Source organism: Raphanus sativus, chromosome 5 (assembly GCF_000801105.2).
Source record: "Raphanus sativus cultivar WK10039 chromosome 5, ASM80110v3, whole genome shotgun sequence".
Classification (NCBI taxonomy): Eukaryota; Viridiplantae; Streptophyta; class Magnoliopsida; order Brassicales; family Brassicaceae; genus Raphanus; species Raphanus sativus.
In genome coordinates this window covers 8,234,875-8,259,781 of record NC_079515.1, presented here as the reverse complement: position 1 = coordinate 8,259,781, position 24,907 = coordinate 8,234,875, and the positions used below count along the sequence as shown (strand labels likewise).

Below are 24,907 nucleotides of genomic sequence, written 5' to 3'. Positions count from 1 at the left end.
ACTTAGGAAAAATAAATGAGCGCTGGTATTATTTTTGTGAATAGTCAATTATATAATTGTAAGGGCTCCAACATTCATCCTGGTTCTAATTAAAAAAAATCAGGAATTATTCCATTCAAATTTATTCATGTGTGCTTTGGGTTTACGTAATCTATTTAATATCTCGTAGAGTTTTACTTGTTTTTTTTTTTTGAAACACAGAGTTTTTACTTGTACAAGTGGAGTATCTCGTATAAACAAGGTTTTCATTGCGTCTCGAACTAAATCATTACTAATAAACACAACCAAGAGGCAAGTGATAGTTATGTAGGAACTAATTTCGAGCTTATATATCTCATTCTCATCCCATGTGATGCGAACTTTGTAGTCTTCTAGGTTAAACGGCCGTAATATTCTTCTTGATTAATTAATTAATTGTTTTTACTAATTAAATGATTGATTTTTGATAATTTATCAGTGTGTTTACAGATACTATTAGATAGGACTCCGAGTCATGCATCCACTCAAGGCTAGCACTCCACCTCGGTCCTGACTACGGCTGAACCGATCGATGTTACCAGTACAGTACGATTCACCTGTGAATGGCGTATATTCTTAACCAAAAAAACACACTAATAAACTATTGATACAATCTAAATGTTTGTATGATAAATAATATTATAACTTGGTTGTCTAAGAATCAATACAGATGTTATACTATATATGTGTATGCGTTTCAACTTTTTAGCATATGTTTATTTTTTTTTTTTGTAACACGATTTTCATTAAAAAACTTAGAGTTAGGTGGCTGAGCCACTTCCTACAAGACATAAAGCCTGTTTTACCAAAGTATCAGCCTCAGAGTTTTTACCTCGAGGGATCCAGCGAAAAGCATAAAAGCCAAAAGCATTACAAGACAGACGAATATCAAAACAATTCCATAGATTTTCGGAGGTTCCGACTTTGAGTTCAAAGCTTTGATCAGTTGTGTTGCGTCCGAGTTGAAGATCACTTGCTGGACTCCCAGCTCCTCACATTTCCTTACTGCATCTCTCATTGCTAGAGCTTCCGCTACAAGCGGTGAAGGGACGAGTCTGGTTGATCCTTGAAAGTGCAGAGTTTCCCCTGTTTTCTTAACAATCCAGCCTAATCCTGCATTCCTAGTTGCACCATTCCATGCTGCGTCAGTGTGTACCACAATACAACCAGATGGTATTACCAGCGGTTTTTGAAAGGGCGTTGGTTTGATTCTCTCCTTGTCCTGCGCGTTTGTCCATTCCTTTGCCATCACCACCGCCTTTGTGACCACCTCTTCCGGGAGACATAGTTTGTTGCTGAAGATCAAGTTGTTGCGAGCCGTCCACAGTGACCAGATGATCCATGGTGCTAGTTGTCCCTCTGCAAGTCCCACCGGAGGTAGGCATGGGTTATCCAATAAGCTCATCCAAACGGTTTCCAAATCTATCAATCCTCTCATATCAATTCTCCTTCCGAAAGGAGTTGCTTCCCAAACTTTCCGGGAAAACTCACATTGAAAGAAGAGATGATTAATAGATTCAAGCTCCCCGCATCGTTTACATGTGGGGTCAACGTTTATTTGTCGGGCTAACAGCTGTTCACCCACTGGTAGAGCGCCACGAAGCGACTTCCAGACGAGAAGTTGTACTTTGGGGGCAGTCTTCAAGTTCCACACGCTTTTGTTCCAGTTTATCTGTCCCAGTGTAGGCTGTCTGTCCTCTTGCTCGTTTCTGATTTCCATGGCCGCTGCATAACCAGTTTTCGTGGTGTATTCACCATCTTTTGTGTGGATCCAGAAGAGTTTATCTGGAGCTCCCAGTCTGCTTGGTTTGATGCTTAAGATTAAGGCTGCAGAAAAAGGGAATTCTGCAATAACTTTTGGCACGTTCCATTCCTGAGGGTCATTGCAAAGGAAGTCAGCAACTTTGAGATCAGTGTTGTGTTCCGGTTGTGGTCCCATTGGTCTGGCCAAGCTTGTTGCGCTGATCCAAGGATCATTCCAAGCATTGATCGATGCCCCATCGCCGACTGCCCAACTCATGTTTCGGATCAGGAGGTCTCTTCCCAATAATATTCCCCTCCATCCATGTGATTCAGAAGTGCGGTCTGGACAGTGGAGGAAGTCCTCCTGAGTGCAGTACTTCCCGAATAGAACTTTTGCTAGCAGACAAGAAGGATTATGAAGGAGTCTCCAGCTTAGCTTGGCCAGGAAGGCATCGTTGAAGCTGAGGAAATCTCGGAATCCAAGCCTACCATTTGTTTTGATTTGCGCCATATCCTCCCACGAGATCCAAGCCATTTTCCTCGTGTCATCAGTGTTGGAATCCCAAAAGAATCTGGTTATAGCCGATTGAATCCTCTTGCATAGGGATACCGGAAGCTTAAAACATGTCATGGCGTAAGAGGGTATCGGGGAGAGGATGCTCTTTATCATAACCAGTTTCCCAGCAGTAGAGAGGTATCGATTTGACCAGTTTTTTGCTTTTTGTTTTATCCTGTCCACAATCGAAGCGAAGAGATCCTTTTTCTTACGTCCAAAGTGCTCGGGAAGCCCAAGATACTTCCCCACCCCTCCCTCGTTGTAAATTTGCAATGTGTCCTTTACCACTGCTTTTAGGTAAGGTGGAGTTCTCCTTGAGAACGAGATGGAGGATTTGGTGGAGTTGATCGATTGGCCCGATGCTGTTTCGTAGCGGAGTAGAAGCTTTCTCAGGGCTTCGCTACTATCCTCGGAGGCGTCTACAAAGAACATCGTGTCGTCGGCAAACAAAAGATGGTTCACCCGGGGACAGCCTCGCGCAACTTTGATGCCTTTTAAAGTACCATCTTCTTGTGCTTTGTTACATAATCCCGAGAGGACCTCACTACACAAAATGAATATGTATGGTGAGAGTGGGTCTCCTTGACGGATTCCCCTACTCGGTTTAACCCTTCCTCTAGGCGAGCCGTTGAGGAGAAAGGAATATGTAACAGTGGTAATACATTGCATGATCCATGTAATCCACTTTGGATGGAACCCCATCCTATGAAGCACTAGAGAGATGAACTCCCACTCGAGACGGTCATAAGCTTTACTCATGTCGGTTTTCACCGCCATGGCACATCTCACTTCCGCCTCTGAATTCTTCAGAAAATGGAGAACTTCGTGGGTGATAAGGACATTGTCCGATATTGCTCTTCCGGGGATGAATGCCGATTGGTTTTCCGAGATGATGGACGAGAGGAGAGGCTAGAGTCTCTTTGTGAGGATCTTGGAGATGATTTTGTAGTAGACGTTGCATAGTGCGATCGGTCGATACTCCATTACCGTCTGAGGTCTGTGCACCTTGGGTATAAGTCGAATGTACGTGTCATTGATGTGCTCTGGTAACCTCCCGGTGATAAAGAAGTGTTGGACCTCAGAGACTATTGACGCGCCCACACTGTCCCAGTTCGAGTGATAAAAGCTAGCGGAGAATCCATCTGGCCCGGGTGCTTTATCTGCATGGATAGATAGAGCGGCCTCTTTGATTTCCAGAGCCGTGGGTATCTCGATTAGCTTTTCGTTGTTTTCCTCAGTGATGACTGGATCCAGAGCATAATTCACTGTCTCGGCGCTGTTTGTTGCAGAAGAGGAAAAAAGCTTTCCATAGTATTGAACAATGACCTGTGCGATCTGCTCTTCCTTATGCACTGCTTTGCCTTGGTCGTCCTCAATAACCGAGAAGTTATTTGCTCGCCTTCGTCCTTTTGTAATAGAGTGAAAGAACCCAGAGTTGCGATCACCAAGTCTCAACCAAAGTAGTCGACTGCGTTGCTTCCAATAGGCTTCTTCAGCAAGATAAGCCGCAGCTAGATCAGACGTGATTTGTTTGATGAGCACTGTGTCGTTCGCCTCATCCGTCAAGGCCGCTTCCAGCTGAGTCTTCTTTGTTTCAATTATCAAGCGGCTGTTTCTGCGTTGCTTCTTGCTCCATGATGAGATGGCTTTGCGACTAGCTGATATCTTTTCGCGTACAGACGAGGGAGGCCCCTCTTCCCAGATTGCTCGAACTAGCTCACGGACTTTGATGTTGTCCTTTAATCGTCGATCATAGCGGAAGATTCCTTGTCTTCGTTTTTTATGCGGTTCCAGCAGGGTTATGATCGGCTTGTGGTCTGATCCCTCAAAATTGAGATAATGGCACCGTGCTGTGGGAAAGAGCTCTGCCCATTCCGTGTTTGCAACTGCTCTGTCGAGTCTGCATCTGACCAGATGGTCGCCTCTTTGCCCTCTCCAAGACAGAGGATCGCCAGAGTGTTGTAAGTCATATAGTTCCCCTTCCGAGAAGAAGGTGTGGAGATCAGTGAATGAACCCTCAGGGCGCTCCGGTCCTCCTACTTTTTCCTCGTTGCTAATGAGATCGTTGAAATCACCGGTTACAAACCATGGTGCCTCCCGAGATTCGTTTAAGCTAATCAGCTCTTCCCAAAATAATTTTCGATTTGCTCTGTTTGTATCGGCGTAGATAAAAGATGCAAAAAAACTCTTGCCTTCGAATTCGATAGAAGTGTCAATCAAATTGTTCGTTGTATTTAGAACCTAAAGAGTTACATTTTCCTGCCAGAGAAGCGTAAGACCTCCTGCCCCATGACCAGTTGGAGGAATACAATAGTAAAACTCATACTCCAAGTCTTTAAGCTTTGAAAGTACAGTTTCCGTGGGGTTTTTTGTTTCAGAGAGAAAAATAATATCCGGTCAGATCGTGCGCTTGATCTCTCCTAATCTTTGAACTGTGTCGGGGTTCCCCAACCCTTGACAGTTCCATCCCATAATCTTTAAGGAACGAGAGTTGATGGATTGGGAAAATCCATCTTCTTCTTTGCCTTAGGGGGGATCAGCTTGCTTAATGGTTGGTTATCAGAGCTCAGGTTGGAGGTTGACTGTGCAGAGTCACGTGCTCTTCCCGTTTTGCCTCTAGCAGGAGGTTTTGAAGCTTGAGCATTGGGAGTACCAGGCTTTCGTCTGTTGGACTGGGCTTTTGGAGCAACCTTTCTCCTCTTAGTAGTTGCTTTACTTTTCCCATCCATCGGGGGACTTGCTGGATGTTTTTTCGTTCCTGGAGGCCGGCCTGGTTTTCGCTTCTGTTGTGGAGCCGACGAGGCCGCAATATCCTTTTCCTTCCTATTAGTAGGGGGCCGAGACGAAGGGTAGCAGGGAGTCTGGGAGTAACTTCAGGTGCAATCTCCAGACGGAGAGTAGCAGGTATTCTGGGAGTTACTTCAGGTGCCACCTCCAGGCGAGTATTTGTCGGAGGGGTAGCTAGGGACCCTTGTATCATTTGGAAAGTCGTTTCTTCCACTTCTCCCGCATCCTCTGCTTGGCGCATCCGCACTTTCCTAGCAGCACTTTCCATTGGGTCCGCACATTCAACATATTGCTTCATATACTCACGGACTTCGCCCATTGCTTTGTCGATTGCATCAAGTTGAGCGGGGGAGTGAGGTGTTTGATGTGGAATCCCTCTATCTGCTGACGTAGTTTCTGCTCTAGACCTAGCAGAATCTGGATGTCTTTCCTCTACTCTCGCTCCAGGAGTACCAAAATCTTGGTTTCTAACGTTTCTCTCCGACGGTGGAGAGTCAGGGTTTTGATGAGAAGAATATGTCTTGTTTGTTGGCTTGTTAGGCAGATCGCGAGAGTGGTGCTCAGTGTTGTGGTAGTGGGGTGATCTTTGTCTCTGATAGTAAGAAGAGAGTTGATGGCTTCCTCTGTCTTCTGAGATATCCCGGTCATGTCTCTTATATGGATGGAAGTGATCATGCCGTTGGTTTCTTCCATGTGAGTAAGGAGCCCTTCTGCTACGGTAATAATCTTCTGATTCTCTGTTTCGCCCAGTAGTCTTGCGATCCTCTGGATAGAGAGGTTTCCTCGAATCTTCCCCTCTATTTGCACGATGTCCCTCCGGTGACCCGTCATAGGTCTGGTGAATTGCGGTCTCTGCTTGCATCTTTAAGGCCTCCTTCTTCCTTGCCTTGGCTTCTAAGCAATCGCGGACCTCATGATCCAGTCGGTTACAAACTGAGCAGTGTCTTTCTAGTTTTTCATAGACGAAATGGGCAGTAACTTCATTGCCTCCTTTGTACTCAATGACTGACTGTTTGATGAGGGGGAGACGTCCATTTATCTGGACTCGCATTCTCACTACAAGGGAGGTGATGTCAGCTTCTTCAAAGATACCGATGTCTTTATCCAGTCTCCTAATAGTATCTTCTGTCCACAGATGAACATGGATTCCTTGAACCTTGATCCATAATGGGATTAGGCAGGGGAAGTGCGGTGAGGTGGTTGGTTCCCACCTTTGCAAGATGACCATCCAACAAAGGTAATGATATGGTCTCTTCTCCTGGACAGAGATCAGGTCAGACTCAAGCTCAAACTGGAACTGAAACATTCCTTGCCCAAGGTCTGCTCCAACTGGCTTCCTTTCAGTTTTCCAGTGGTCCGTGAAGAACGCTATGAGCGCCCAGACTTTCTGAGCGGAGGGGTTCGTCACCTTTCCAATAAGAGTGAGAGAATGCTTGTGAGTGAGGTAGGTGCTTTCGGGTTCTTCAATCTGGATTCTCCCCTTCCTTGGAGCTTGGTAGGGATCCGTTGCAGGATTCTTTCCTTTTTCTGCAGCCGATAGTCTTCTGGTCGTCATGTTGTCAAGTTTCTTTTATAACCCTTTCAAAAAGGAAAATCCCCTTTAATGCTTGAAAACACAGATCTTGCGGTAGATCTGTATTAAATGTCGAGAAGTTAGCAGTTTCGTCAGACAGGGAGCGTATTTAAAGCAGATACAGAGAGAAGTGTCTTTGACGTTGAAACAAACGTTGGAGAGAAACGGAACCCCGTTTGAATTTAAAAAACCCTTAGTTGCTAGTTCGTGAACGGCAGAGAGCAGAACAGAATCCCGTTTGAAAGTTGGAAACAGAGTCTTAGCGAGACATCTGTGGAGAGCAAAGCTCAGAGGAGCTTCGGTTCCAGGTCCGGAGATGCAGGGAGAAGGTCCTCAAGGCGTCGTGCGGTTGAGGAAGAGGCGGCGGCGGTCCCTCCAACGAAGGTCGGGGGAGGAACCCGGCGACTAGAGCTCAGCGCTTGCAAGTGTCCGGCGGTTTATTCTCAAAGAGGAAAGGTTTTGTCTGTTTATAAATGATTGTGTACATAGTGTCTGTTTTCATATTGCAACCTTTTGTATAGAAATATTGTTTGTTTTTTTAGAAATATTGTTTATGTACACAAATTGTCATTAGCTGTACGAGTATGTGTGTGTGAGTATATATAACTAAATAAATAAATAAGAGACGACAGATATGTAAAAAATATTTGGTTCTAATAAAGATGTTTTAATATGTTTCTAGCAGTATTTTGGGACATGGTAATACTTTTTTTTGGGTAAATGACATGGTAATACTTGCTTTCATCGGAGCTCGTTTTGTAGTAGAAACAATACATATATTTCGCCAATTTCAATGGTACACCAAAACATTAAAGTTGGCATAATTTTATCTCTAATGAACTACTAAAACACCAAATTTGGTATATAATGAATTTGGTGTAATACTATTCATCACACCAAATATTTTATATACATATTTTATTATGTTTCATTGAATAGAATAACTTAATTATTATTATTAATCAGTTCAAACAGTATATAAAAATTTTAGATATTAACTAGCAGAACGCATCAAAAATTTGGATTGAGCAGTGTTTTTTTTAAAGATATTTGATTTGTTTTTTCTTTGTCATCGACTTAAACAGAATCATACTGACTCTAAACCACACTGGTAGTTATGCATTTCGTATTATACTATCTGATTTTAAATTCTGCGTTCGTGATGCACGAATAATCTCTAAATTAGAAAAAACTGTTTTGTAGGATCTTTGATTTGGTTATTTTTTCAAATCGGGTTTGTAAGCAGATTATAATTCTCATTAATCGAGCAAAATTTTGTTAAAAATTAAAAATAAAATTCATAATCACCAATAAATATTTCCGTAGTAAACCTGAGGATATATTTATGTGAAATTAGTAACGTTTGAAGCGTGAGAATAGAAAGACAAACAGCACGTGAATATCTTTGAAATTCGTTTTGAATGGTCAAAAGAGCGAAGAAGAGAAGAAAAAAAACGCATACGCGTTAGCTTTTTCAGTGTGATAGTGGTTACAGCTAAGGTAGGGCTTATTTTAAAAGTATAAAGTTCTCTTGGTCGATGAGAAACTACTAATGACGCATTTGTGTACTAAAAATTCGATGGTAGGGACATTAATTAAGTCCCACGTGTAACTCTCTAGCGCTAATAAGACTGGTCCTTCTTAAAGACGAGGCAGTTGTCCTGATAGATGGTAATCAAATAAACAACCTTTCTTATTTCTCCCTTATAGTTCTTTTTACTAATCAAATTCTATTTAACACCCCCCCCCCCCCCCCCCAAACTTTTAAAAGTCGAAGTTACGAGAAGAGTGTGAACTCAAGGCATGTTGGTCAACCAAACGGCCAAACATATAGTGGACTTGTAGACTCTGATAAGGAACCAACAAGTCAGCAACTAGTTCAAGTTGGCATCCAAACAATTACAAGTAGGTGAACTTTACGGAAGTTAAAAGTCTAGAATCTATCTTTATATAATAGTCTCACAAAGTATAGAGTAATGTTTTCTGAGCACACTATTTGAACTACTCGAACTAAGATCCAACTAAACAAAAGCGTTTTTTAAACAAGCTAGCTGAACTACTAACTAGCGGCTCTTCTTGAGTAACTAACTCATCGAATATCTTTGATACTCTCCAACAAAGAAAAACTAATAATTCCAATCAATTTTCACTTAAAACATATGCACGTCTAAAAATACAAGGAGAGATCGAGAGTTGCATGCGTGGCAAGGCAAAACACGAAGAGAAGGACGAAAGCCATATCCAAGAAACTCAACAAGAGAATTTAATGATTGAATGCCATTTTCTCTTGGGCGGTACATTCTTACAAAAACAAACTAATGATAGGATTCACTTATAGACATCCTAAGTTACCACCGCCTTAATTTCTCAAACAGAAATGGTTATGTAATTTGTCTAGACGCGACAATCAAATTGGCAGATGATTGCGATTCTTGAAATGAATGCAATCTTACATTCGTCGATATGCTCGATGATGTCTCTGTCAACTCATATTATTTCGTCCTACAGTTTCAGCAACACGACACATAGCTTCATAATTAACAAGACATAAGCCTTAGCGTCATGACCTCTATACCCTTTTTTAACATCTATAACCATTTATTTAAACTGTGTATACTTAAAATAAACAATCAACTATCGTCTAGATGCTATATAATGGCCAGAGATCTAACATAAACTTATATATAGCTCTGGTAGCTAGTGCCAAATCAAATCAGTCAAGCACTATACATTAATTATATTGTTAATATGATTAGGCAATTAGCACAGCGGCTGCTAATAGTACAGTCTAATTAGTTTATATATGCCTACTAAAATAGTGTTCTGATCCAATGTAATCAAATCTAAAAGTAAAAAAGGTCCGAGAAAACAAGATAGAGACAAGCATATCTTAACGGATCATATACGAGGCCCATTAATAATATAATTAAAAAAGGAGGCCCAATAAGATGAAATTCACACCGTTTGTTCTCGTCCCCTTCAACTCATCTCGCTCCTCTTCTTCCACCTAACCTAAACCACCGAGTTTCTTCTGTTTTCGCGGTTATTGTAAAAAATTCCCATTTCGCGGGCGAGGGAAAAGAAAGGTAAAAGTTTTTTTTTCGCGGCTTTGCCTTCTTTTCATTTGCTTTCTTCTCAATTGTTTTATTTGCGAAGAATTGATATCGCAGCAGCAGCTTAGGATTAGTATTCTTGGGATCGCATTTCTATAACTAAATCAAAGGATCATTGATCTGTTTCTTGTCTTAAAGCTACACTAAGCAAAATCCGAGAGAATAATTGCGAAGCTGCCATCTTTCTTTGGTGGGGTTTCTTGCGATTTTGATTACAATTCAGATCTATCAGCTTTTGTTGTTTCACCATTCTGATTTACATTTTCTTTTTGTTGCATCTTGGAGACAGGTTTAGGAATCTGATCCAAGTATTTAACATTCACGGGAGAGCAAAATCAGAAACATGGAAAGAGGTAATAGAAGGAGGAGAACGAGGAGTAGTGGATCTGCTGTGGACCAGACTAACGGAGGAGGAGAGGTTACTCCAAAGGCAGAGAGTTTGCCTCACATGAATGATCTAAAGGAGTCCACTAATGAAGAGAAACAACCAACAACAGCCCCTGTAACCGTAAAGAAGAGTTCTGGTACAAAATTCTCAGGTTCCCATCGTGAACTTGTCCTTGGTCTTCCTTGCCGTGGACAATTCGAGATCAAACGTAGTTCCAAGAAGCTAGGAGGTAACGGTGGTAAAAAGAATGTTGTGATGGTTTCAAGTCACAAGAGAGCTCAGAGATCTAAAGAAGCGGCTACTGCCGTATCATCTGTAAATGGATCAAAGAAAAGGAAGGAGTATATTAACAAAGTAGAAGTTAGAGAAGAGGATGAGTACACAAGAATCAAGAAGAAACTTCGGTACTTCCTTAACCGGATTAGCTACGAGCAAAGCCTCATTGACGCTTATTCTTTAGAAGGTTGGAAAGGTTCAAGGTTTGTTTGTCTCTTTCTTACCCATTTTTTTTTTTTTTTGTTTTTTTTCTCCTTTGTTCCTGCCTGTTGTGATGATATTTTGATTATGTGTTCTTTCTTCTTTGTAGCGCGGAAAAGCTAAGGCCAGAGAAAGAGCTTGAACGAGCCAAGAAGGAGATTCTACGACGCAAGGTTAAGATCAGAGAGCTTACTCAGCATCTGGACACACTCTGCGCCCAAGGAAACATTCCAGAGTCTTTATTTAACTCTGACGGAGAGATTTCTTATGAGGATGTAAGACAATTTATTCCAACACTCAAGCTTTGTTCCCCTGTTTTTGTCCTGATAGAAGTATTTTGCTAATAGGAGTGCACGTGTTTAATTTTCAGATATTCTGTTCAAAATGTGGTTCAAAAGAGTTGCATGTTGATAATGATATCATACTATGCGATGGGTTTTGTGACCGAGGCTTTCACCAGTACTGTGTTGAACCACCTTTGCGGAAAGAAGACAGTAATCACTTCTTGCCTACCTACTTTGTTGTGTGTTCTTTTTAGCAGTTTTTATTAATTGTTTTTTTTTTTTTTAATTTTTTTTTGTTAGTTCCTCCGGATGATGAGAGTTGGTTATGCCCCGGATGTGCTTGCAAAGATTACAGCTTCGACTTGCTTAATGATTCTTTAGGGACAAAGCTTTCGGTTAGCGACAGTTGGGAGGTAATATATTTGAAGATGTTTCTTTTATTTGTTAAAAAATGATTAGAAACTTCTTCACCTGACTCAACGGCTTTTGTGCAGAAAGTATTTCCTGAGGCAGCAGCAGCAATGGCTGGTGGTGGAAGTCAAAACCTGGATTGTGATCTTCCTTCAGATGATTCCGAGGATGAAGAGTATGATCCTGATGGTTTGAATGATAACGAAGGTGATGGAGATGGCAGTGATGATGACAGTGATGATGATGAGTCTGAAAACGAAGACGGAAGTTCAGATGAATCTGCATCTGACGTAATGATTGGATCATTTAAAGATGCAAAAGATATAATGAACCTTCCTTCTGATGATTCTGAGGATGATGACTATGATCCTGATGCCCCTACTCTTGATGAAGAAGATAAAATGCAAGAAAGTTCAAATTCAGACGATTCAGACTCCGAGGATGTGGAGACTTCCTCCAAAGGCGATGAGTCTGATCATCAAGACAAAGTTACCCCACGTGGGAAGCTAGGGAGAAAGAAAGCACAGCTCTCAGATGTTTCCATCTCAGAGACAGATGCTGGGATTGGTGATGATGTTCCGGGGAGGAGGAAGGTTGAAAGGCTGGACTACAAAAAGCTCTATGACGTGAGTGTTCTGTTCTATTTACATTCTTTTACTTGGTTTCTGAGAAATCTTATATATTCTATTGTGTGGTTATCTGCAGGAGGAATATGAGAACGTTCCGACTTCATCAAGTGATGATGAGGATTGGGATAAAATTGCTGGAAAAGAAGATTTCGAGTCAGCAGATGAAGGAGACACTGTGCCTCTGGAACAGCCTTCCAAAGCAGAAGATCATACTCCTGCTCAAAAACCTACACAGAAAACGAAAAGAGAATATAAAAAGGCTACTTTGACAGCGCCACAAGAAACACCACCCAGAGAAAATGGTTGCTGCTCTGTTGTAAAAAACAGCTCTGCATCATCTAAACAGACAAATCCCAAAACTCAGGTAAACAAAGTAAAAGTTGTCTTTTGCGCCCAAAAGATGACAATGCTGCTAAAGCATTATGAGAAAAGATTTATAGGTTTAAATTTTTTTCTCCTTTATGCAGAGATTATTCGAATCTTTTCATGAGAATAGATATCCAGACGTTACCACAAGGGAGAACTTAGCCAAAGAGCTACAGATGACAGTTAAACAAGTAAGGAGTTTACGTCCTAGTAGAATGGTTTCTTTCTCCTTTTTTTTCTCACTTTTAGTTGATCCCAGTTCCAAGCTTATAAGCTGTTTATGTTACTGTATAGGTTGATAACTGGTTTAGGAATACACGTTTTTCAACAAGCAAAACAATGTCTTCTAAGGAAGATGTTGCTGGAAGTAGCAAACAAGCCATGGAAACCGAACCAATCGCAGAGAATAAGAATGGAGCATCGGAGTCGACTAGTACTGGATCAAGAAAAAGAAGGAGAAGGTAGATTTGGATTTTAGTTAACTTGTGTGGATCTGAAGACCTCAAAGTTGTTAACATTTGAAGAATCAGTGATGCTAAAGTGAATAGTTGAGACAAAATTGGATAGGGTTCATTTGAATTTGTATGTTATGAATTTATATTATATGATTATGAAAGTTTTTTGTTTAGATTTTTGTCAGTTTTTTTCTGTTGTGGTTTGTGACTTCGTGTAATGGATAGAGAAACCGGTTTACTATTTACAGAAATGGTCTCATACAACGGGTTTGGGATCATGATTTTACAAAGTTTAACCGGTCTGAAATGTATTTAATCAAGATGGGCCGGGCCCAAATGGGATGATGATACAAAGCCTATGTTTGTGTAATGTTAAGGTTCCTAGAAGTCAGGAACCGATAGATACGTAGGAGAATATTGTTGTTGAGATATTAGAGATAGAGATGAGAAGATTTGTGTATATCTTGTCACGATGACTTGTGTATATATTGATGTAAAGAACATTGTGTGAATAATAAGAATTCTTCCCGTATCCTCTCTTGTCTTACATGGTATCAGAGCAACACAAGGCTTAAACCTAAAATTTGTTAAAAGTCGTTGACAAGAGAAGACATGGGAGATCAGAAAGAACTAGTGAGTTCTTCCGGAGTGAAGATCGAGGGAACGACGTCGCCATACTACTTGGCTCCCTCGGACAATCCAGGAGCGTCGATCACGTCTGTGGTTTTGAACGGTGATAATTATGCCGAGTGGGCATCGGAGCTTGAGAATGCGTTGCGTGCCAAACGTAAGATCGGTTTCGTGAATGGTAGTTTGAAGATTCCGGATGAGAAGGAGAAGCCAGTTGAAGCGGAGATGTGGAGGACAGCTAATTCGATGGTTGTAGGGTGGATTAGGACCTCTATCTCTCCGACAATCCGACCAACTGTGCCGTTCTCTCCTGATTCGTCCAAGTTGTGGGCAAATCTCAAACAGCGGTTCTCTGTTGGGAGTGCTGTGCGAGTTCACCAGCTCAAGTCTGAGCTAGCGTCGTGCAAACAGGAGGGAGCTGCGGTGATGGAGTACTTTGGCAAGTTGTCACAGAAATGGGAGGAGTTGTTGAACTGCAAACCCATTCCGACGTGCACGTGTGAAGCGGGAGAGATCTATGCGAAGGAGTATGAAGCAGAGAAGGTTCACCAGTTTCTCATGGGCTTGGATGATTCAAGATTTAGCAATGTTGTTACCAATATCATTGGGATGGAACCATTGCCAGATCTTAACTCTGTTTATCAAAGAGTCATTCGAGAAGAAAAGAGACTGGGAAGCGCACGTCTAGAGTCGAAGGAAGCACCAGTTGGGTTCATGGCTAAAGGCGTACAGCGAGAAGGAGATGATCAGACATTGAGTAATGCGGTAGCTGCAGTTGCAAGAAGTCGTTCTTCGATCGTGTGTAGCAACTGTGGGAGAAGTAGACATGAGAAGAAGGAGTGTTGGCAGCTCATTGGGTTTCCAGACTGGTTTACGGAAAGGAACCAAGCAAGTGGCAGAGGGGGCAGAGGAAGAGGTGGTAGAGGACGATCAAACTCTACGCGAGCTAATGCAGTTCAAGGTCACGGGTCTTCTTCATCTGGCTCTGCTGGTAATCAAGGATCGTCGGTTCCGCAGTTAACTGCTGAACAATGGGCGTCACTCACCTCGCTGATCGAACGCGCGAAGCCTTCTCCAATCCCGGAACGGTTAAACAGTACGATACAAAGCGGTGAGGTTATCATTGACACGGGTGCATCGCACCATATGACAGGGGATTTGATGTTGTTGGTTGATGTGCATCATATTATTCCCTGTCCGGTGAGTTTTGCCGATGGTAGCCATGTTATGGCAACTAAAAGCGGTTCTCTGAGATTGTCTGCAAATTTGAAATTGGATGATGTGTTGTTTGTTCCCAATTTGAATTGTACTTTATTGTCTGTTGCAAAGCTACTAAGACAAACTGGTTGCTTGGCAGTATTCACAGACACTTTGTGTATTTTGCAGGACCGTTTTACGAGGACTCTGATTGGAGCCGGTGAGGTTCGAAATGGTGTCTATGTTTATCGGGATGTGACTAAGGCGAGAGGACACAGAGTTAAGGCGGCAGAGGATCCGGCTGTGTGGCATCGTCGTCTAGGACATCCTGCTTTCGGTGTTTTGAGTTTTTTACCTTTTGTTTCTAGTGTTAAAGACGTCCCAAATAAGTTTGGTGGATGCGATATTTGTTTTCAGTCCAAACAGACAAGAGAAGTGTTTTCAGAAAGTCTTAATAAAAGTTTATCTTCATTTGACTTGATTCATGTTGATCTTTGGGGACCCTATCGTGTACCGTCTTCTTGTGGGGCTGTATACTTTCTCACCATTGTAGATGACTTCTCAAGAGCTGTGTGGATACACCTATTGTTGGAGAAGAGTGAGGTGAAGACAGTGTTACCAAACTTCATCGATCTCATACATCGACAGTTTGGAAAAATGGTAAAGATGGTGAGGAGTGACAATGGGACGGAGTTCATGTGTCTGAAGAAGCACTTTGCAGAGAAAGGGATTGTTCACCAGACATCTTGTGTGAGCACTCCTCAGCAGAATGGTCGTGTGGAGAGAAAACATAGGCATATACTTAATGTTGCACGCTCCATTCTCTTTGAGTCCAATCTTCCTGTCAGTTTTTGGGGAGAGAGTGTGTTAACAGCAGCCCACCTCATCAATAGAACACCGACGAGGGTACTGAATGGGAAGACACCGTATGAATGTCTCTATGGAAAAGCACCATCGTATGGGGAGCTTAAAACGTTTGGGTGCTTGTGTTTTGTGCACCAAGCTAGACGAGACAAAGATAAGTTTGGATCAAGAAGCAAGAAGTGTGTTTTTGTTGGATATCCATATGGAAAGAAGGGCTGGAGAGTATATGATATGGAAAAGAAGAAGTTCTTTGTCTCTAGAGATGTGGTATTTGATGAGAAGTGTTACCCGTATGCGAGCAAGGAGGAGGTTGCGACTGAAGTTGTGCCTACAATATTGCCTGTGTACGATGCTGAGATTCACTCAGAGAGGGGGAGTGATGAAGCAGTTGAAGTGGAAGTGATGGAGAAGAGATGAGAAACTGAGGTTGCAGAAACAGAGGAGGCTCCGAGTGCAGAAACAGAGGTGGCTCCGAGTGCAGAAACAGAGCAATGTACGCGAGTGCAGGAGGAGACACTTCAGACGAGTGATCAAGTGGCAGCAGAAGAGGTTCTTGGTCGCGGTCATAGAAAGACTGGTCTGCCGTCGAAGCTGCATGACTACGTACTTTATAATGCAAGAGTTACCCCCGATAAACATGACATTTTCACCGGTCTACAATCAGATGTTGCCTCGGCGGTGCCAGGTAAAACACAAGTACTTTATCCCATTACCGATTACATATCAGATGAACAATTCTCAGATCATCATAAGGCTTTCTTAGCAGCTGTTAGTGCAGGAGTGATACCTAAGAACTACAAGGAGGCCTTTGCAGATGATAAGTGGAACAAGGCAGTGAAAGGAGAAGTCACGGCCCTAGAGTTGAATCGGACATGGGATGTGGTGGATCTACCCGCAGGAAAGAAAGCTATAGGATGTAAATGGGTGTTTACAATCAAATACAATGCGGATGGAACCATTGAGAGATACAAAGCTAGGCTGGTGTGTTGTGGAAATCATCAAGTGGAAGGTGTGGATTATGAAGAAACTTTCGCGCCAGTTGCGAAAATGGATACAGTGAGGACTTTGTTAGAGGTTGCAGTGGCAAAGAAGTGGGAAGTGCATCAGATGGATGTGAGCAATGCATTTCTTCATGGAGATTTAGAGGAGGAAGTATACATGAGGTTACCACCGGGGTTTCAATCTGATAATCCAGGCAAGGTATGTAGATTGAGAAAATCTTTGTATGGACTGAAACAAGCTCCAAGGTGTTGGTTTGAGAAGTTGACAGAAGCGTTGAAGGGATTCGGTTTCGTCCAATCATACGAGGACTACTCCTTGTTTAGTTTCGAGAAAGATGGAAGGTGTGTGCGAGTTCTCATCTATGTAGACGATCTCATTGTGGCTGGTAATGATCTTGAGATGTTGGTGAAGTTCAAGAAGTATATGAGTGAGTGTTTTCTCATGAAAGACCTTGGTAAGGCAAAGTATTTTTTGGGCATAGAGATTGCAAGAGGACCTGAGGGGATGTTCTTGTCTCAGAGGAAATACGCACTGGATATTATAAATGAGGTTGGCTTGCTTGGTAGTAAACCGGTGTCTACTCTGATGGAAGTAAACCACAAGCTTCTTCGCGATGAAAGAGAAGAACCAGGTCCACTCTGTCATGATCCAGTTAGGTTCCGTCGCATTGTTGGGAGGCTTGTTTATTTAACTATCACACGTCCCGACCTGAGCTATGCTGTGCATGTACTGTCACAAGTAATGCACAAACCGCGAGAAGAGCATTGGAGTGCGGCGATGAGAGTGATACGCTACTTGAAGGGAAGCCCAGGACAGGGTATTATGCTTAGAGCTGATAGCGATATTCAGATACGAGCGTTTTGCGACTCTGATTGGTGTGGTTGTCCGATGATTAGAAGATCACTATCTGCATATATTGTCTTGTTGGGGAACTCACCGGTGGCATGGAGAACTAAGAAGCAAGATACAGTGTCTCATTCTTCGGCTGAGTCTGAGTATAGGGCAATGTCGGATGCTTTGAAGGAGCTTAAGTGGCTAAAGAGGTTGCTGTCTGATCTTGGAGTGGAGCACGATCAGCCGATGGAGTTGTATTGCGATAGCAAGTCAGCAATATACATAGCTGCAAACCCGATGTTCCATGAACGTACTAAGCATGTGGAGAAGGATTGTCATAGTGTGAGAGATGCAGTGAAGGCAAAGCTAATAGCGACGAGGCATGTAAGGACAAATGAGCAGCTGGCAGACATATTGACGAAAGCTTTGGGGAGCTCTGCATTTCATTACTTGTTGTCCAAGTTCGGAGTGTGCAATCCTCACGCTCCGACTTGAGGGGGAGTGTTAAGGTTCCTAGAAGTCAGGAACCGATAGATACATAGAAGAATATTGTTGTTGAGATATTAGAGATAGAGATGAGAAGATTTGTGTATATCTTGTCACGATGACTTGTGTATATATTGATGTAAAGAACATTGTGTGAATAATAAGAATTCTTCTCGTATCCTCTTTTGTCTTACATGTAACGTGTTGCAGAAGGTAGTGGAAAATGAAGAAGGTGCTAAGAGTATACGGCGGCGTTTTAAGGCTAGTGCGGCTGTTGCCGGTGGACACAAGGCCATACTACGCCAAGTACGCGAGGGAGAGATTTCGAACCCCTTTTTTAAAAAATGCTTCAGTGATTTGTTGAACGAGTACCATCAAGTATACTACTTTTGATTTTAGTGTAATAGCTATATCAAGAACAGAGGTTTGCTCATGTGTCTTTTTCTTTCCTTTTGTTTCTCTCGACTTTTGCTGCAGGCAATTTTGTTGACTGCTCAATAAGTCATGTCTTGTTTAAGTAGTTTCTTGTTTGTTTGCTTCATCTTAAAGAAATCGCTATGATTTTACATTCTTATAGTTCAAAACATCCCATTACTCGACAAAAAATAATATCATCCATCTTTAGTAACGAGAGAAACTACTCATCATAGCGAAGTGGCAGTGTTGTAATAACGAACAAGAGAGTAGGGATTGTTTGGGTACAAGTGATTTGTCATCTAGCAAAGGACAATATATTCACAGTGACGGTATGAGTCCACACCTAAGTCTTTAGGTCCTTGTCGGCACTCGGAAAATGTTTACATGAAACGAACCTAACTAAACCAAAGTGTATCTGAAGATTGTTTTTTCCTTCTCAAGAGTCAAGAACAGGCTAAAAAACAAGTTGGCCTGGTTAATAGTTATGGACTTGTGTTTTTCTCCCTCTCACACGTCTCTGCAGTATTTACACGTGTCAAACCTGGTACATGTCAGTATGTTAAAATTTTCTTCCTTTCTTTTGTTTCTTCCATATAGTATCTGTTGTATTATTGAAGCCAGAGTGTCATTACGTTAATGATAAACATGATAATGGCAATTTCTGAAAATTAGTACTATATGGTTTTGTAATAATGTAAGAATGGTTGATTGAATAATGGATATGAATGTGTGTGTGACATTAATTACTTGCCTAGCTTCCAGAAAGAGAGAAAAGAAAGCAGCAGTTACTAAGCTGAGAAACGAACATTAGCGTCGAGTAACTCAAAATCTACAGTTTCCTCGGGCCATGTGGCTTTGACCAGGATTATCTTCAAATTTCTAAGTTTCCCTTTCTACCCCTCTCTCGACAAGTATCAGTCATATAATCAATATCAACCTCACTAATCCTTTCTTAACTGATACGGTGAAGAGTCGTTATATAACGATTTGATTAGGATCATGTAAATCAACAATTTTTCTTGCATATTCACTAATATATTTACTAATAAAAGCATAATTTTCTCCCATTCAAAAACGCAATTTTTGTTACAGTTACCAATAATATATTCTCTATAATTTATGTGATTTAGGAAAAAAAATCTTTTAAAATGTATAAGCAAAAAAAAAAAGGGTAAATGTGAAAATAAATACATCAACCATCAGCAAGTTAAACCAAGTTATAAAAAGCCTAAAAGGTTGAGAGAAACCATTTACCAACGATTATCTTCTAGTTCATGGTTTTCACCTTCTCTCGTTATCTTACTCAGCTTCTTCCACGAAAATACTTATAAATAAATTATATACGAAAAATCACAATGGGAGATACCGTAGGCGACCAAGCTATGGTGGAAGCTCCCGGAGCCCCGAGCTTCTCGGAGCTTCTTATGTTGTCGGACGGGTTTCTCAGCTCCTCTGAAGGCCACCACCGCGAAGCTAACGGCGGCGATGGTGGAGAAGACAGCTTCAGTTTTGTATTCTCCGGTACAAATGGGTCAAAAATGCTCTGTTTCAGCGGAGACTGTCAAAACGGCGACGAATCGCTCTTCCAAGAACCTTCTCTTCCTTCCGGAGTATCCCTTTCTGACCCTTCTTCATGCACTGTTGACATTTGCAAGAAGTCGAGTGACACTTGTACTGAGGAAAAATCAACTAAACCAACAAACGTAAGGCTCTGATTTCTGATTCCTTTGCGTATTTGTTTTTTTTTCTAAAAAAACAAGAAATAAAAATTGGTCTTGCATGTTTTATTTTTCTGGATATTTTGTGCCTTATCAAAAGTTTAAAGATGATTCTTGTGTGCTTGAAGAAGAAGAGAACCGGGTCGGGTAATGGGCAAAACATGGATCATAACCGAAAACCAAGCAAAAAGTGCCAGAAAAATCAGGATAAATCATCAGTTGGAATTGCAAAGGTGTGTCATCAGAAATTACATTTTATAATGTTATAAAAGTTACTCTATCTTATCATTTGTTACTGTTAATATCTAATCAATATAATAGGTAAGGAAAGAAAGGTTAGGGGAAAGAATTGCAGCGTTGCAGCAATTGGTTTCTCCATACGGAAAGGTAACTTTTATTTCTACTCAACAACATTTCTACTCATACTTCAATAATTAACTTTTTCATGTTTTTATACCTATTTCTTAAATGTAATGTTGTTTAATTATAAAAGCAAAACAAGATCTCTATCAGCAAATAAGTGAAACCATTTCATAGTATTTTGATGTAGAATATTATTATATTAGTATTATTTAGTTTTCCAAAAGTTAAGAAGTCGCGATTTGGGGCATAGTGTAAAGTGGCATCCTATGTGAAAATCAAAAAGACATCAAAGACTATGAAACTTGGTCATAAACTAAAGTAGATTTGTTTTTCTTTATTTTGAATAATCATTATTACAGTTTACATTAATTAATGATATCGTGTACTCTCTTTTTTTTGGAACAAATCGTGTAATTTTTCTAGAGGAGTGAAACACTCTACCCAAATAGTTGAACTTGACTTTTCTCATTACTGATGAGAATCGAATAGGAACTAAATAACCATTTTTGTTACTTTGGCAGACAGATGCAGCTTCTGTGCTGCATGAAGCGATGGGTTACATCAAGTTCTTACAAGACCAGATCCAAGTCCTCTGCTCTCCTTACCTGATCAACTATTCTCTTGTAATAAAGTCTCTATGATTTTCTATTTTATTTAAATTATATATTTTATTAATTTAATGTCTGACTGCCGGTGTTCAGGACGGTGGAGCTGTTACCGGAGATATTACACCGGGGAAGAAAGCGAGAGACTTGAGGAGCAGAGGATTATGCCTAGTACCTGTCTCGTCCACTGTAAACGTTGAAAACTCTAATGGTGCTGATTTGTGGTCACCTGCTACTGCTAGTATGGGTCACACTATGTCACCCTCTCAGTGAATCAAGGGATATTAGATTACTTTCCTATGTCACCCTACTCTCAGTGGGTCACACACTATTCTTGAGTTTTTTTTGCTCAAGAACTACTATTTACGAAATTCGTCCAGTTCTTTTTGTATTCTAAGGATCATCTTGGGTGACACAAGAAAGAATATGGTTAAATCTCTAATAATATAACACAAAATATTCAAATTACAAGTGTTTTCCCAATGTTTCTCCAATAATGATTCAATCGCGTCTAAAGAGTAGAACTGAGAGGCTAATATTGTTTACGTTGTCACACACACACCTCAACTGTAGTAACGCTGCTACCAAACTACATCACTCACTAGAGTTGAGACGTGAGAAACGTTTTATTTTATAATTTTTATTCCTACTTTCACAAAGCAATAACAAAGAAAAAGAAAAAGAAAAAGAAAAAAAAAAGTTTTGTGAAACAATCTTAATCCTGATGTTTGTCTAAACTTTAAAGATAATCATATCACTCAAGATTTAAAATGGGATTACACTTTAATTTACTTTTTAATAAGGGTTATATTGTTAAAAAAAAAGAGACAAGATCTTGTGGATAAATTACAAATCAAAAACACTTCAGTCGCTACCGATAATAATCTCTTCACTACTTCGCCGTACGACCGTAGATTCTTCCCCTACTTTTAAATCTCTGTCTCTGTCTCTCTTTCCCCGGTGTTCGCCGATGGCGGTGCTACCAATCGGCTCTCACTTCGCCCCGCCGCACAAACTGACGAAGAGATACACTTCATCATCCCCTATCACCCTCTCAACCCGATTGTCTCAAAACGTCTCCGTTTCCAAACTCTCAGGAACAACAACAAACTCGAGGCTGTCGTCCAGACACAGTGTCCTCGCAAGGGCCGAGGATAAGATCAGAGTCTCTTCTCCTCCTCCTCTCGAGGAACCATCTCAACCACTCGATGATGACTCTGACCTTGAGGTTTGCGTTTCTATCTTCCTACAAAAAAAAATTCAATTTTTTGCCGAGTACCCATTTCCTCTTATCGATCAAACTAATCGAAAGTTTATTCCTTTACGTGTATATGATCTCCACAATCAGGATTTGCTGGAAGGATCATGCGACCCTATTTGTTCGGTGGATGAACCTAGCTCGAGTTACTTCGAAGCTAATTACCAGCCCAAGACGGATATAGTCAAAGCTGTTGCTATTCTTGCAGCTGCTCTTACCGGAACCGCTGCCATTAATCACTCATGGGTCGCTGCTAATCAGGTTTTACTTGCCTCCTCCTTTTGTGTTTCTTTTGGTTACGCTTATCTGTAGACAATTGTTATGTTTACAGGATGTTGCAATGGCATTGCTGTTTGGGATAGGATACGCAGGAATCATCTTTGAAGAGTCTTTAGCTTTTAATAAAAGTGGAGTAGGGCTTCTGATGGCTGTGAGTCTGTGGGTTGTGAGGGGCATAGGGGTAAGAATCTACACGAGTTTTATGATTGATGTTCTTGGATGAATATCTTAATTAGATTATTGCTTGTGACAGGCTCCTTCAACTGAAATAGCTGTTGCTGAGCTTCAACATGCAACAGCCGAAGTAAGTGAGATTGTATTTTTCATACTCGGTGCAATGACCATTGTGGAGATTGTTGATGCTCACCAAGGGTTTAAGCTGGTTACTGACAATATAACCACTCGGAAGCCAAAGACGCTGTTATGGGTGGTATGTGATTTAGTCTCTCCTTCTTTAAGGGTTTAATCTAGTATTTGTATATTTACTCTTAGTTGACTTATGGTGTCGCAGGTCGGGTTTGTGACTTTTTTCCTCAGTTCGATTCTAGACAACCTGACCTCTACCATTGTCATGGTTTCTTTACTGAGGAAACTGGTTCCTCAATCAGAGTACCGCAAGTATGACTTTTCTTTCTTCTGTATGCGCTCCTGTTACTTATTTTCTTTGTTAAGCTCTTCACATTGAGAAACATGTTAGCTCTATTTTTTTTGTTTGTTTTAGCCGTTACTGTAATACTACTATGTATTGTGTTCAGTATTATTGTCACGTTGACGTTAGTTTTAATGTTTAACAACCAATGGTAGACTTCTAGGAGCTGTTGTGGTGATAGCAGCAAATGCAGGAGGAGCATGGACTCCAATTGGTGATGTTACTACAACTATGCTATGGATTCATGGTCAGATAACCACTTTGCCGACTATACAGGTTCTTCTCCTCTTCTGAGATAGTCACATAATATTATCAGAGTACCTTTCTTTCTCAAGCGCAACTAGTATCATTAGTCTAGGTTACAGGACTAGAGTTTTATTTAAGAACACCAAATGATTAGAAGTGGAACTACTGTAGATAGTCTAGGTTGCAGGCTTGTAAAAGTATTTTACCTGCTTGGTCATTTGAAGTATTCACCTATTCTATTCTCACATTCTTGATGGAGGTTTACATGCTTTCCTTTTAGGGCCTTTTCATACCTTCGGCCATATCTCTTGCTGTTCCGCTAGCCCTCATGTCCTTGAGCAGGTTATAGACTCTTCCTTGCACTCTCGAACAGAAACTGAAACTAAGCTTGGCTTCAATTGATGTATGTTTGTTTTATTTTTCTTCCTCAGTGAGGTAAACGAAAAGGGACAAGATTCTTCAGATGTATTAGCTTCTGAAAAGATGGCTCCAAGAGGGAAGCTAGTGTTTGGAGTTGGCCTTGGAGCATTGGTTTTTGTTCCCGTCTTTAAGGCTCTAACTGGATTACCTCCTTACATGGGTATCTTGTTAGGTCTTGGAGTTCTCTGGGTCTTGACTGATGCCATCCACTACGGCGAATCAGAGAGACAAAAGCTCAAAGTACCTCAGGCCTTGTCTCGAATCGACACACAAGGCGCTCTGTTTTTCCTTGGCATCCTTTTATCCGTTAGCAGGTACTAAATCAACAAATCTTATGGATTAGAAACCTTCTGTGATGTCTTTTTTTTATTTTTTCTTGCAGCCTTGAGTCGGCTGGGATCCTCAGGGAGATTGCAAACTACCTTGATGCTAATATACCAAACATTGAGCTTATCGCTAGTGCAATAGGTGTTGTGTCTGCAATCATAGACAATGTTCCATTGGTTGCAGCAACTATGGGAATGTATGACCTCACATCCTTCCCTCAAGATTCAGAGTTTTGGCAGCTGGTTGCGTTCTGCGCTGGCACTGGTGGTTCGATGCTCATCATAGGATCTGCTGCTGGTGTAGCCTTTATGGGGATGGAGAAAATTGATTTCTTTTGGTACTTCCGCAAGGTATAAAAGATGCATTCTTTTTTTGCTTGCGTTAGACTCAATACTCTTTTTGAGGCTCTGAGCAAAAGAAAGTCTGTTTTTTGTTTTGTCCATGCAGGTAAGTGGTTTTGCTTTTGCTGGTTATGCTGCTGGTATAGCGGCCTATTTGGCACTCCAAAGTGTTCATTTTTCGATCCCTACAACGGTGGCTCAGATCCCATTTCTCACTGGTTCGTGACCTGCTACATTGTGTGTTTCTTTTCTATGAAAAAAAGAAAACAGTACAGAAGTGAAATCTCTAGCTGGCTGCAATAATTAAAAACACATCACTTCGTCGACATGCTGCTTTGGGAAAAAAAAAACTCAACTATGTTATTTGTATCATATATACTCGATTCTGTTATAGTAAGACTTTTTGCATTCCGAGTTTTATGTGTATCTTTGGAAACTGTAAGACTATAGTTTGTGGAAAACAAACTCTTC

The 24,907-nt window shown here is 41.1% G+C and overlaps 3 protein-coding genes across 7 annotated transcripts; all 3 read left to right on the top strand.

Annotated features, from left to right (window-relative positions):
- Positions 1-9,633: 9,633 nt before the first annotated feature.
- LOC108857372 (homeobox protein HAT3.1) lies at positions 9,634-12,977 on the top strand. Of its 3 annotated transcripts, XM_018631355.2 has the most exons (10): positions 9,662-9,763; positions 9,929-9,980; positions 10,080-10,657; positions 10,765-10,930; positions 11,026-11,149; positions 11,240-11,352; positions 11,434-11,976; positions 12,056-12,343; positions 12,447-12,536; positions 12,640-12,977. In XM_018631355.2, exons 3-10 carry the CDS (start codon positions 10,134-10,136, stop codon positions 12,808-12,810), a joined length of 2,019 nt encoding a protein of 672 aa, XP_018486857.1. In that variant the 5' UTR covers positions 9,662-9,763; positions 9,929-9,980; positions 10,080-10,133; the 3' UTR covers positions 12,811-12,977. The 3 variants fall into 3 exon arrangements, with proteins under 3 accessions (XP_018486858.1, XP_018486857.1, XP_018486856.1); XM_018631356.2 differs by lacking the exon at positions 9,929-9,980 and having other exon boundaries at positions 9,634-9,763; XM_018631354.2 differs by lacking the exon at positions 9,662-9,763 and having other exon boundaries at positions 9,788-9,980.
- A 6,459-nt stretch (positions 12,978-19,436) lies between these two features.
- LOC108857595 (transcription factor bHLH113) lies at positions 19,437-21,307 on the top strand. 3 transcript variants are annotated; one of them, XM_018631593.2, is made up of 5 exons: positions 19,437-19,933; positions 20,080-20,181; positions 20,270-20,335; positions 20,833-20,934; positions 21,013-21,307. In XM_018631593.2, exons 1-5 carry the CDS (start codon positions 19,586-19,588, stop codon positions 21,187-21,189), a joined length of 795 nt encoding a protein of 264 aa, XP_018487095.1. In that variant the 5' UTR covers positions 19,437-19,585; the 3' UTR covers positions 21,190-21,307. The 3 variants fall into 3 exon arrangements, with proteins under 3 accessions (XP_018487095.1, XP_018487096.1, XP_018487094.1); XM_018631594.2 differs by having other exon boundaries at positions 19,438-19,933; positions 20,077-20,181; positions 20,837-20,934; positions 21,013-21,214; XM_018631592.2 differs by having other exon boundaries at positions 19,448-19,933; positions 20,077-20,181.
- Positions 21,308-21,747: 440 nt separating this feature from the next.
- LOC108862539 (sodium/proton antiporter 1) lies at positions 21,748-24,850 on the top strand. Its single transcript, XM_018636700.2, has 10 exons — positions 21,748-22,144; positions 22,265-22,435; positions 22,506-22,634; positions 22,707-22,883; positions 22,965-23,071; positions 23,258-23,378; positions 23,629-23,690; positions 23,780-24,082; positions 24,151-24,445; positions 24,543-24,850. The coding sequence occupies exons 1-10, from the start codon at positions 21,887-21,889 to the stop codon at positions 24,660-24,662; spliced, it is 1,743 nt and encodes a 580-aa protein (XP_018492202.1). The 5' UTR covers positions 21,748-21,886; the 3' UTR covers positions 24,663-24,850.
- The last annotated feature ends 57 nt before the right edge of the window (positions 24,851-24,907 follow it).

Excerpts from the sequence above, each read along its gene's own strand:
- LOC108862539 (XM_018636700.2), top strand. The coding sequence starts at position 21,887 with ATGGCGGTGCTACCAATCGGCTCTCACTTCGCCCCGCCGCACAAACTG. Across the intron at positions 23,379-23,628 it reads CCACTTTGCCGACTATACAG|GGCCTTTTCATACCTTCGGC; the intron begins GTTCTTCTCCTC and ends CTTTCCTTTTAG. Across the intron at positions 24,446-24,542 it reads TCTTTTGGTACTTCCGCAAG|GTAAGTGGTTTTGCTTTTGC; the intron begins GTATAAAAGATG and ends TTGTCCATGCAG.
- LOC108857595 (XM_018631592.2), top strand. The coding sequence starts at position 19,586 with ATGGGAGATACCGTAGGCGACCAAGCTATGGTGGAAGCTCCCGGAGCC. Across the intron at positions 19,934-20,076 it reads AATCAACTAAACCAACAAAC|AAGAAGAGAACCGGGTCGGG; the intron begins GTAAGGCTCTGA and ends GTGTGCTTGAAG. Across the intron at positions 20,182-20,269 it reads CATCAGTTGGAATTGCAAAG|GTAAGGAAAGAAAGGTTAGG; the intron begins GTGTGTCATCAG and ends TCAATATAATAG.
- LOC108857372 (XM_018631356.2), top strand. The coding sequence starts at position 10,134 with ATGGAAAGAGGTAATAGAAGGAGGAGAACGAGGAGTAGTGGATCTGCT. Across the intron at positions 11,353-11,433 it reads CGGTTAGCGACAGTTGGGAG|AAAGTATTTCCTGAGGCAGC; the intron begins GTAATATATTTG and ends GCTTTTGTGCAG. Across the intron at positions 12,537-12,639 it reads TACAGATGACAGTTAAACAA|GTTGATAACTGGTTTAGGAA; the intron begins GTAAGGAGTTTA and ends GTTACTGTATAG.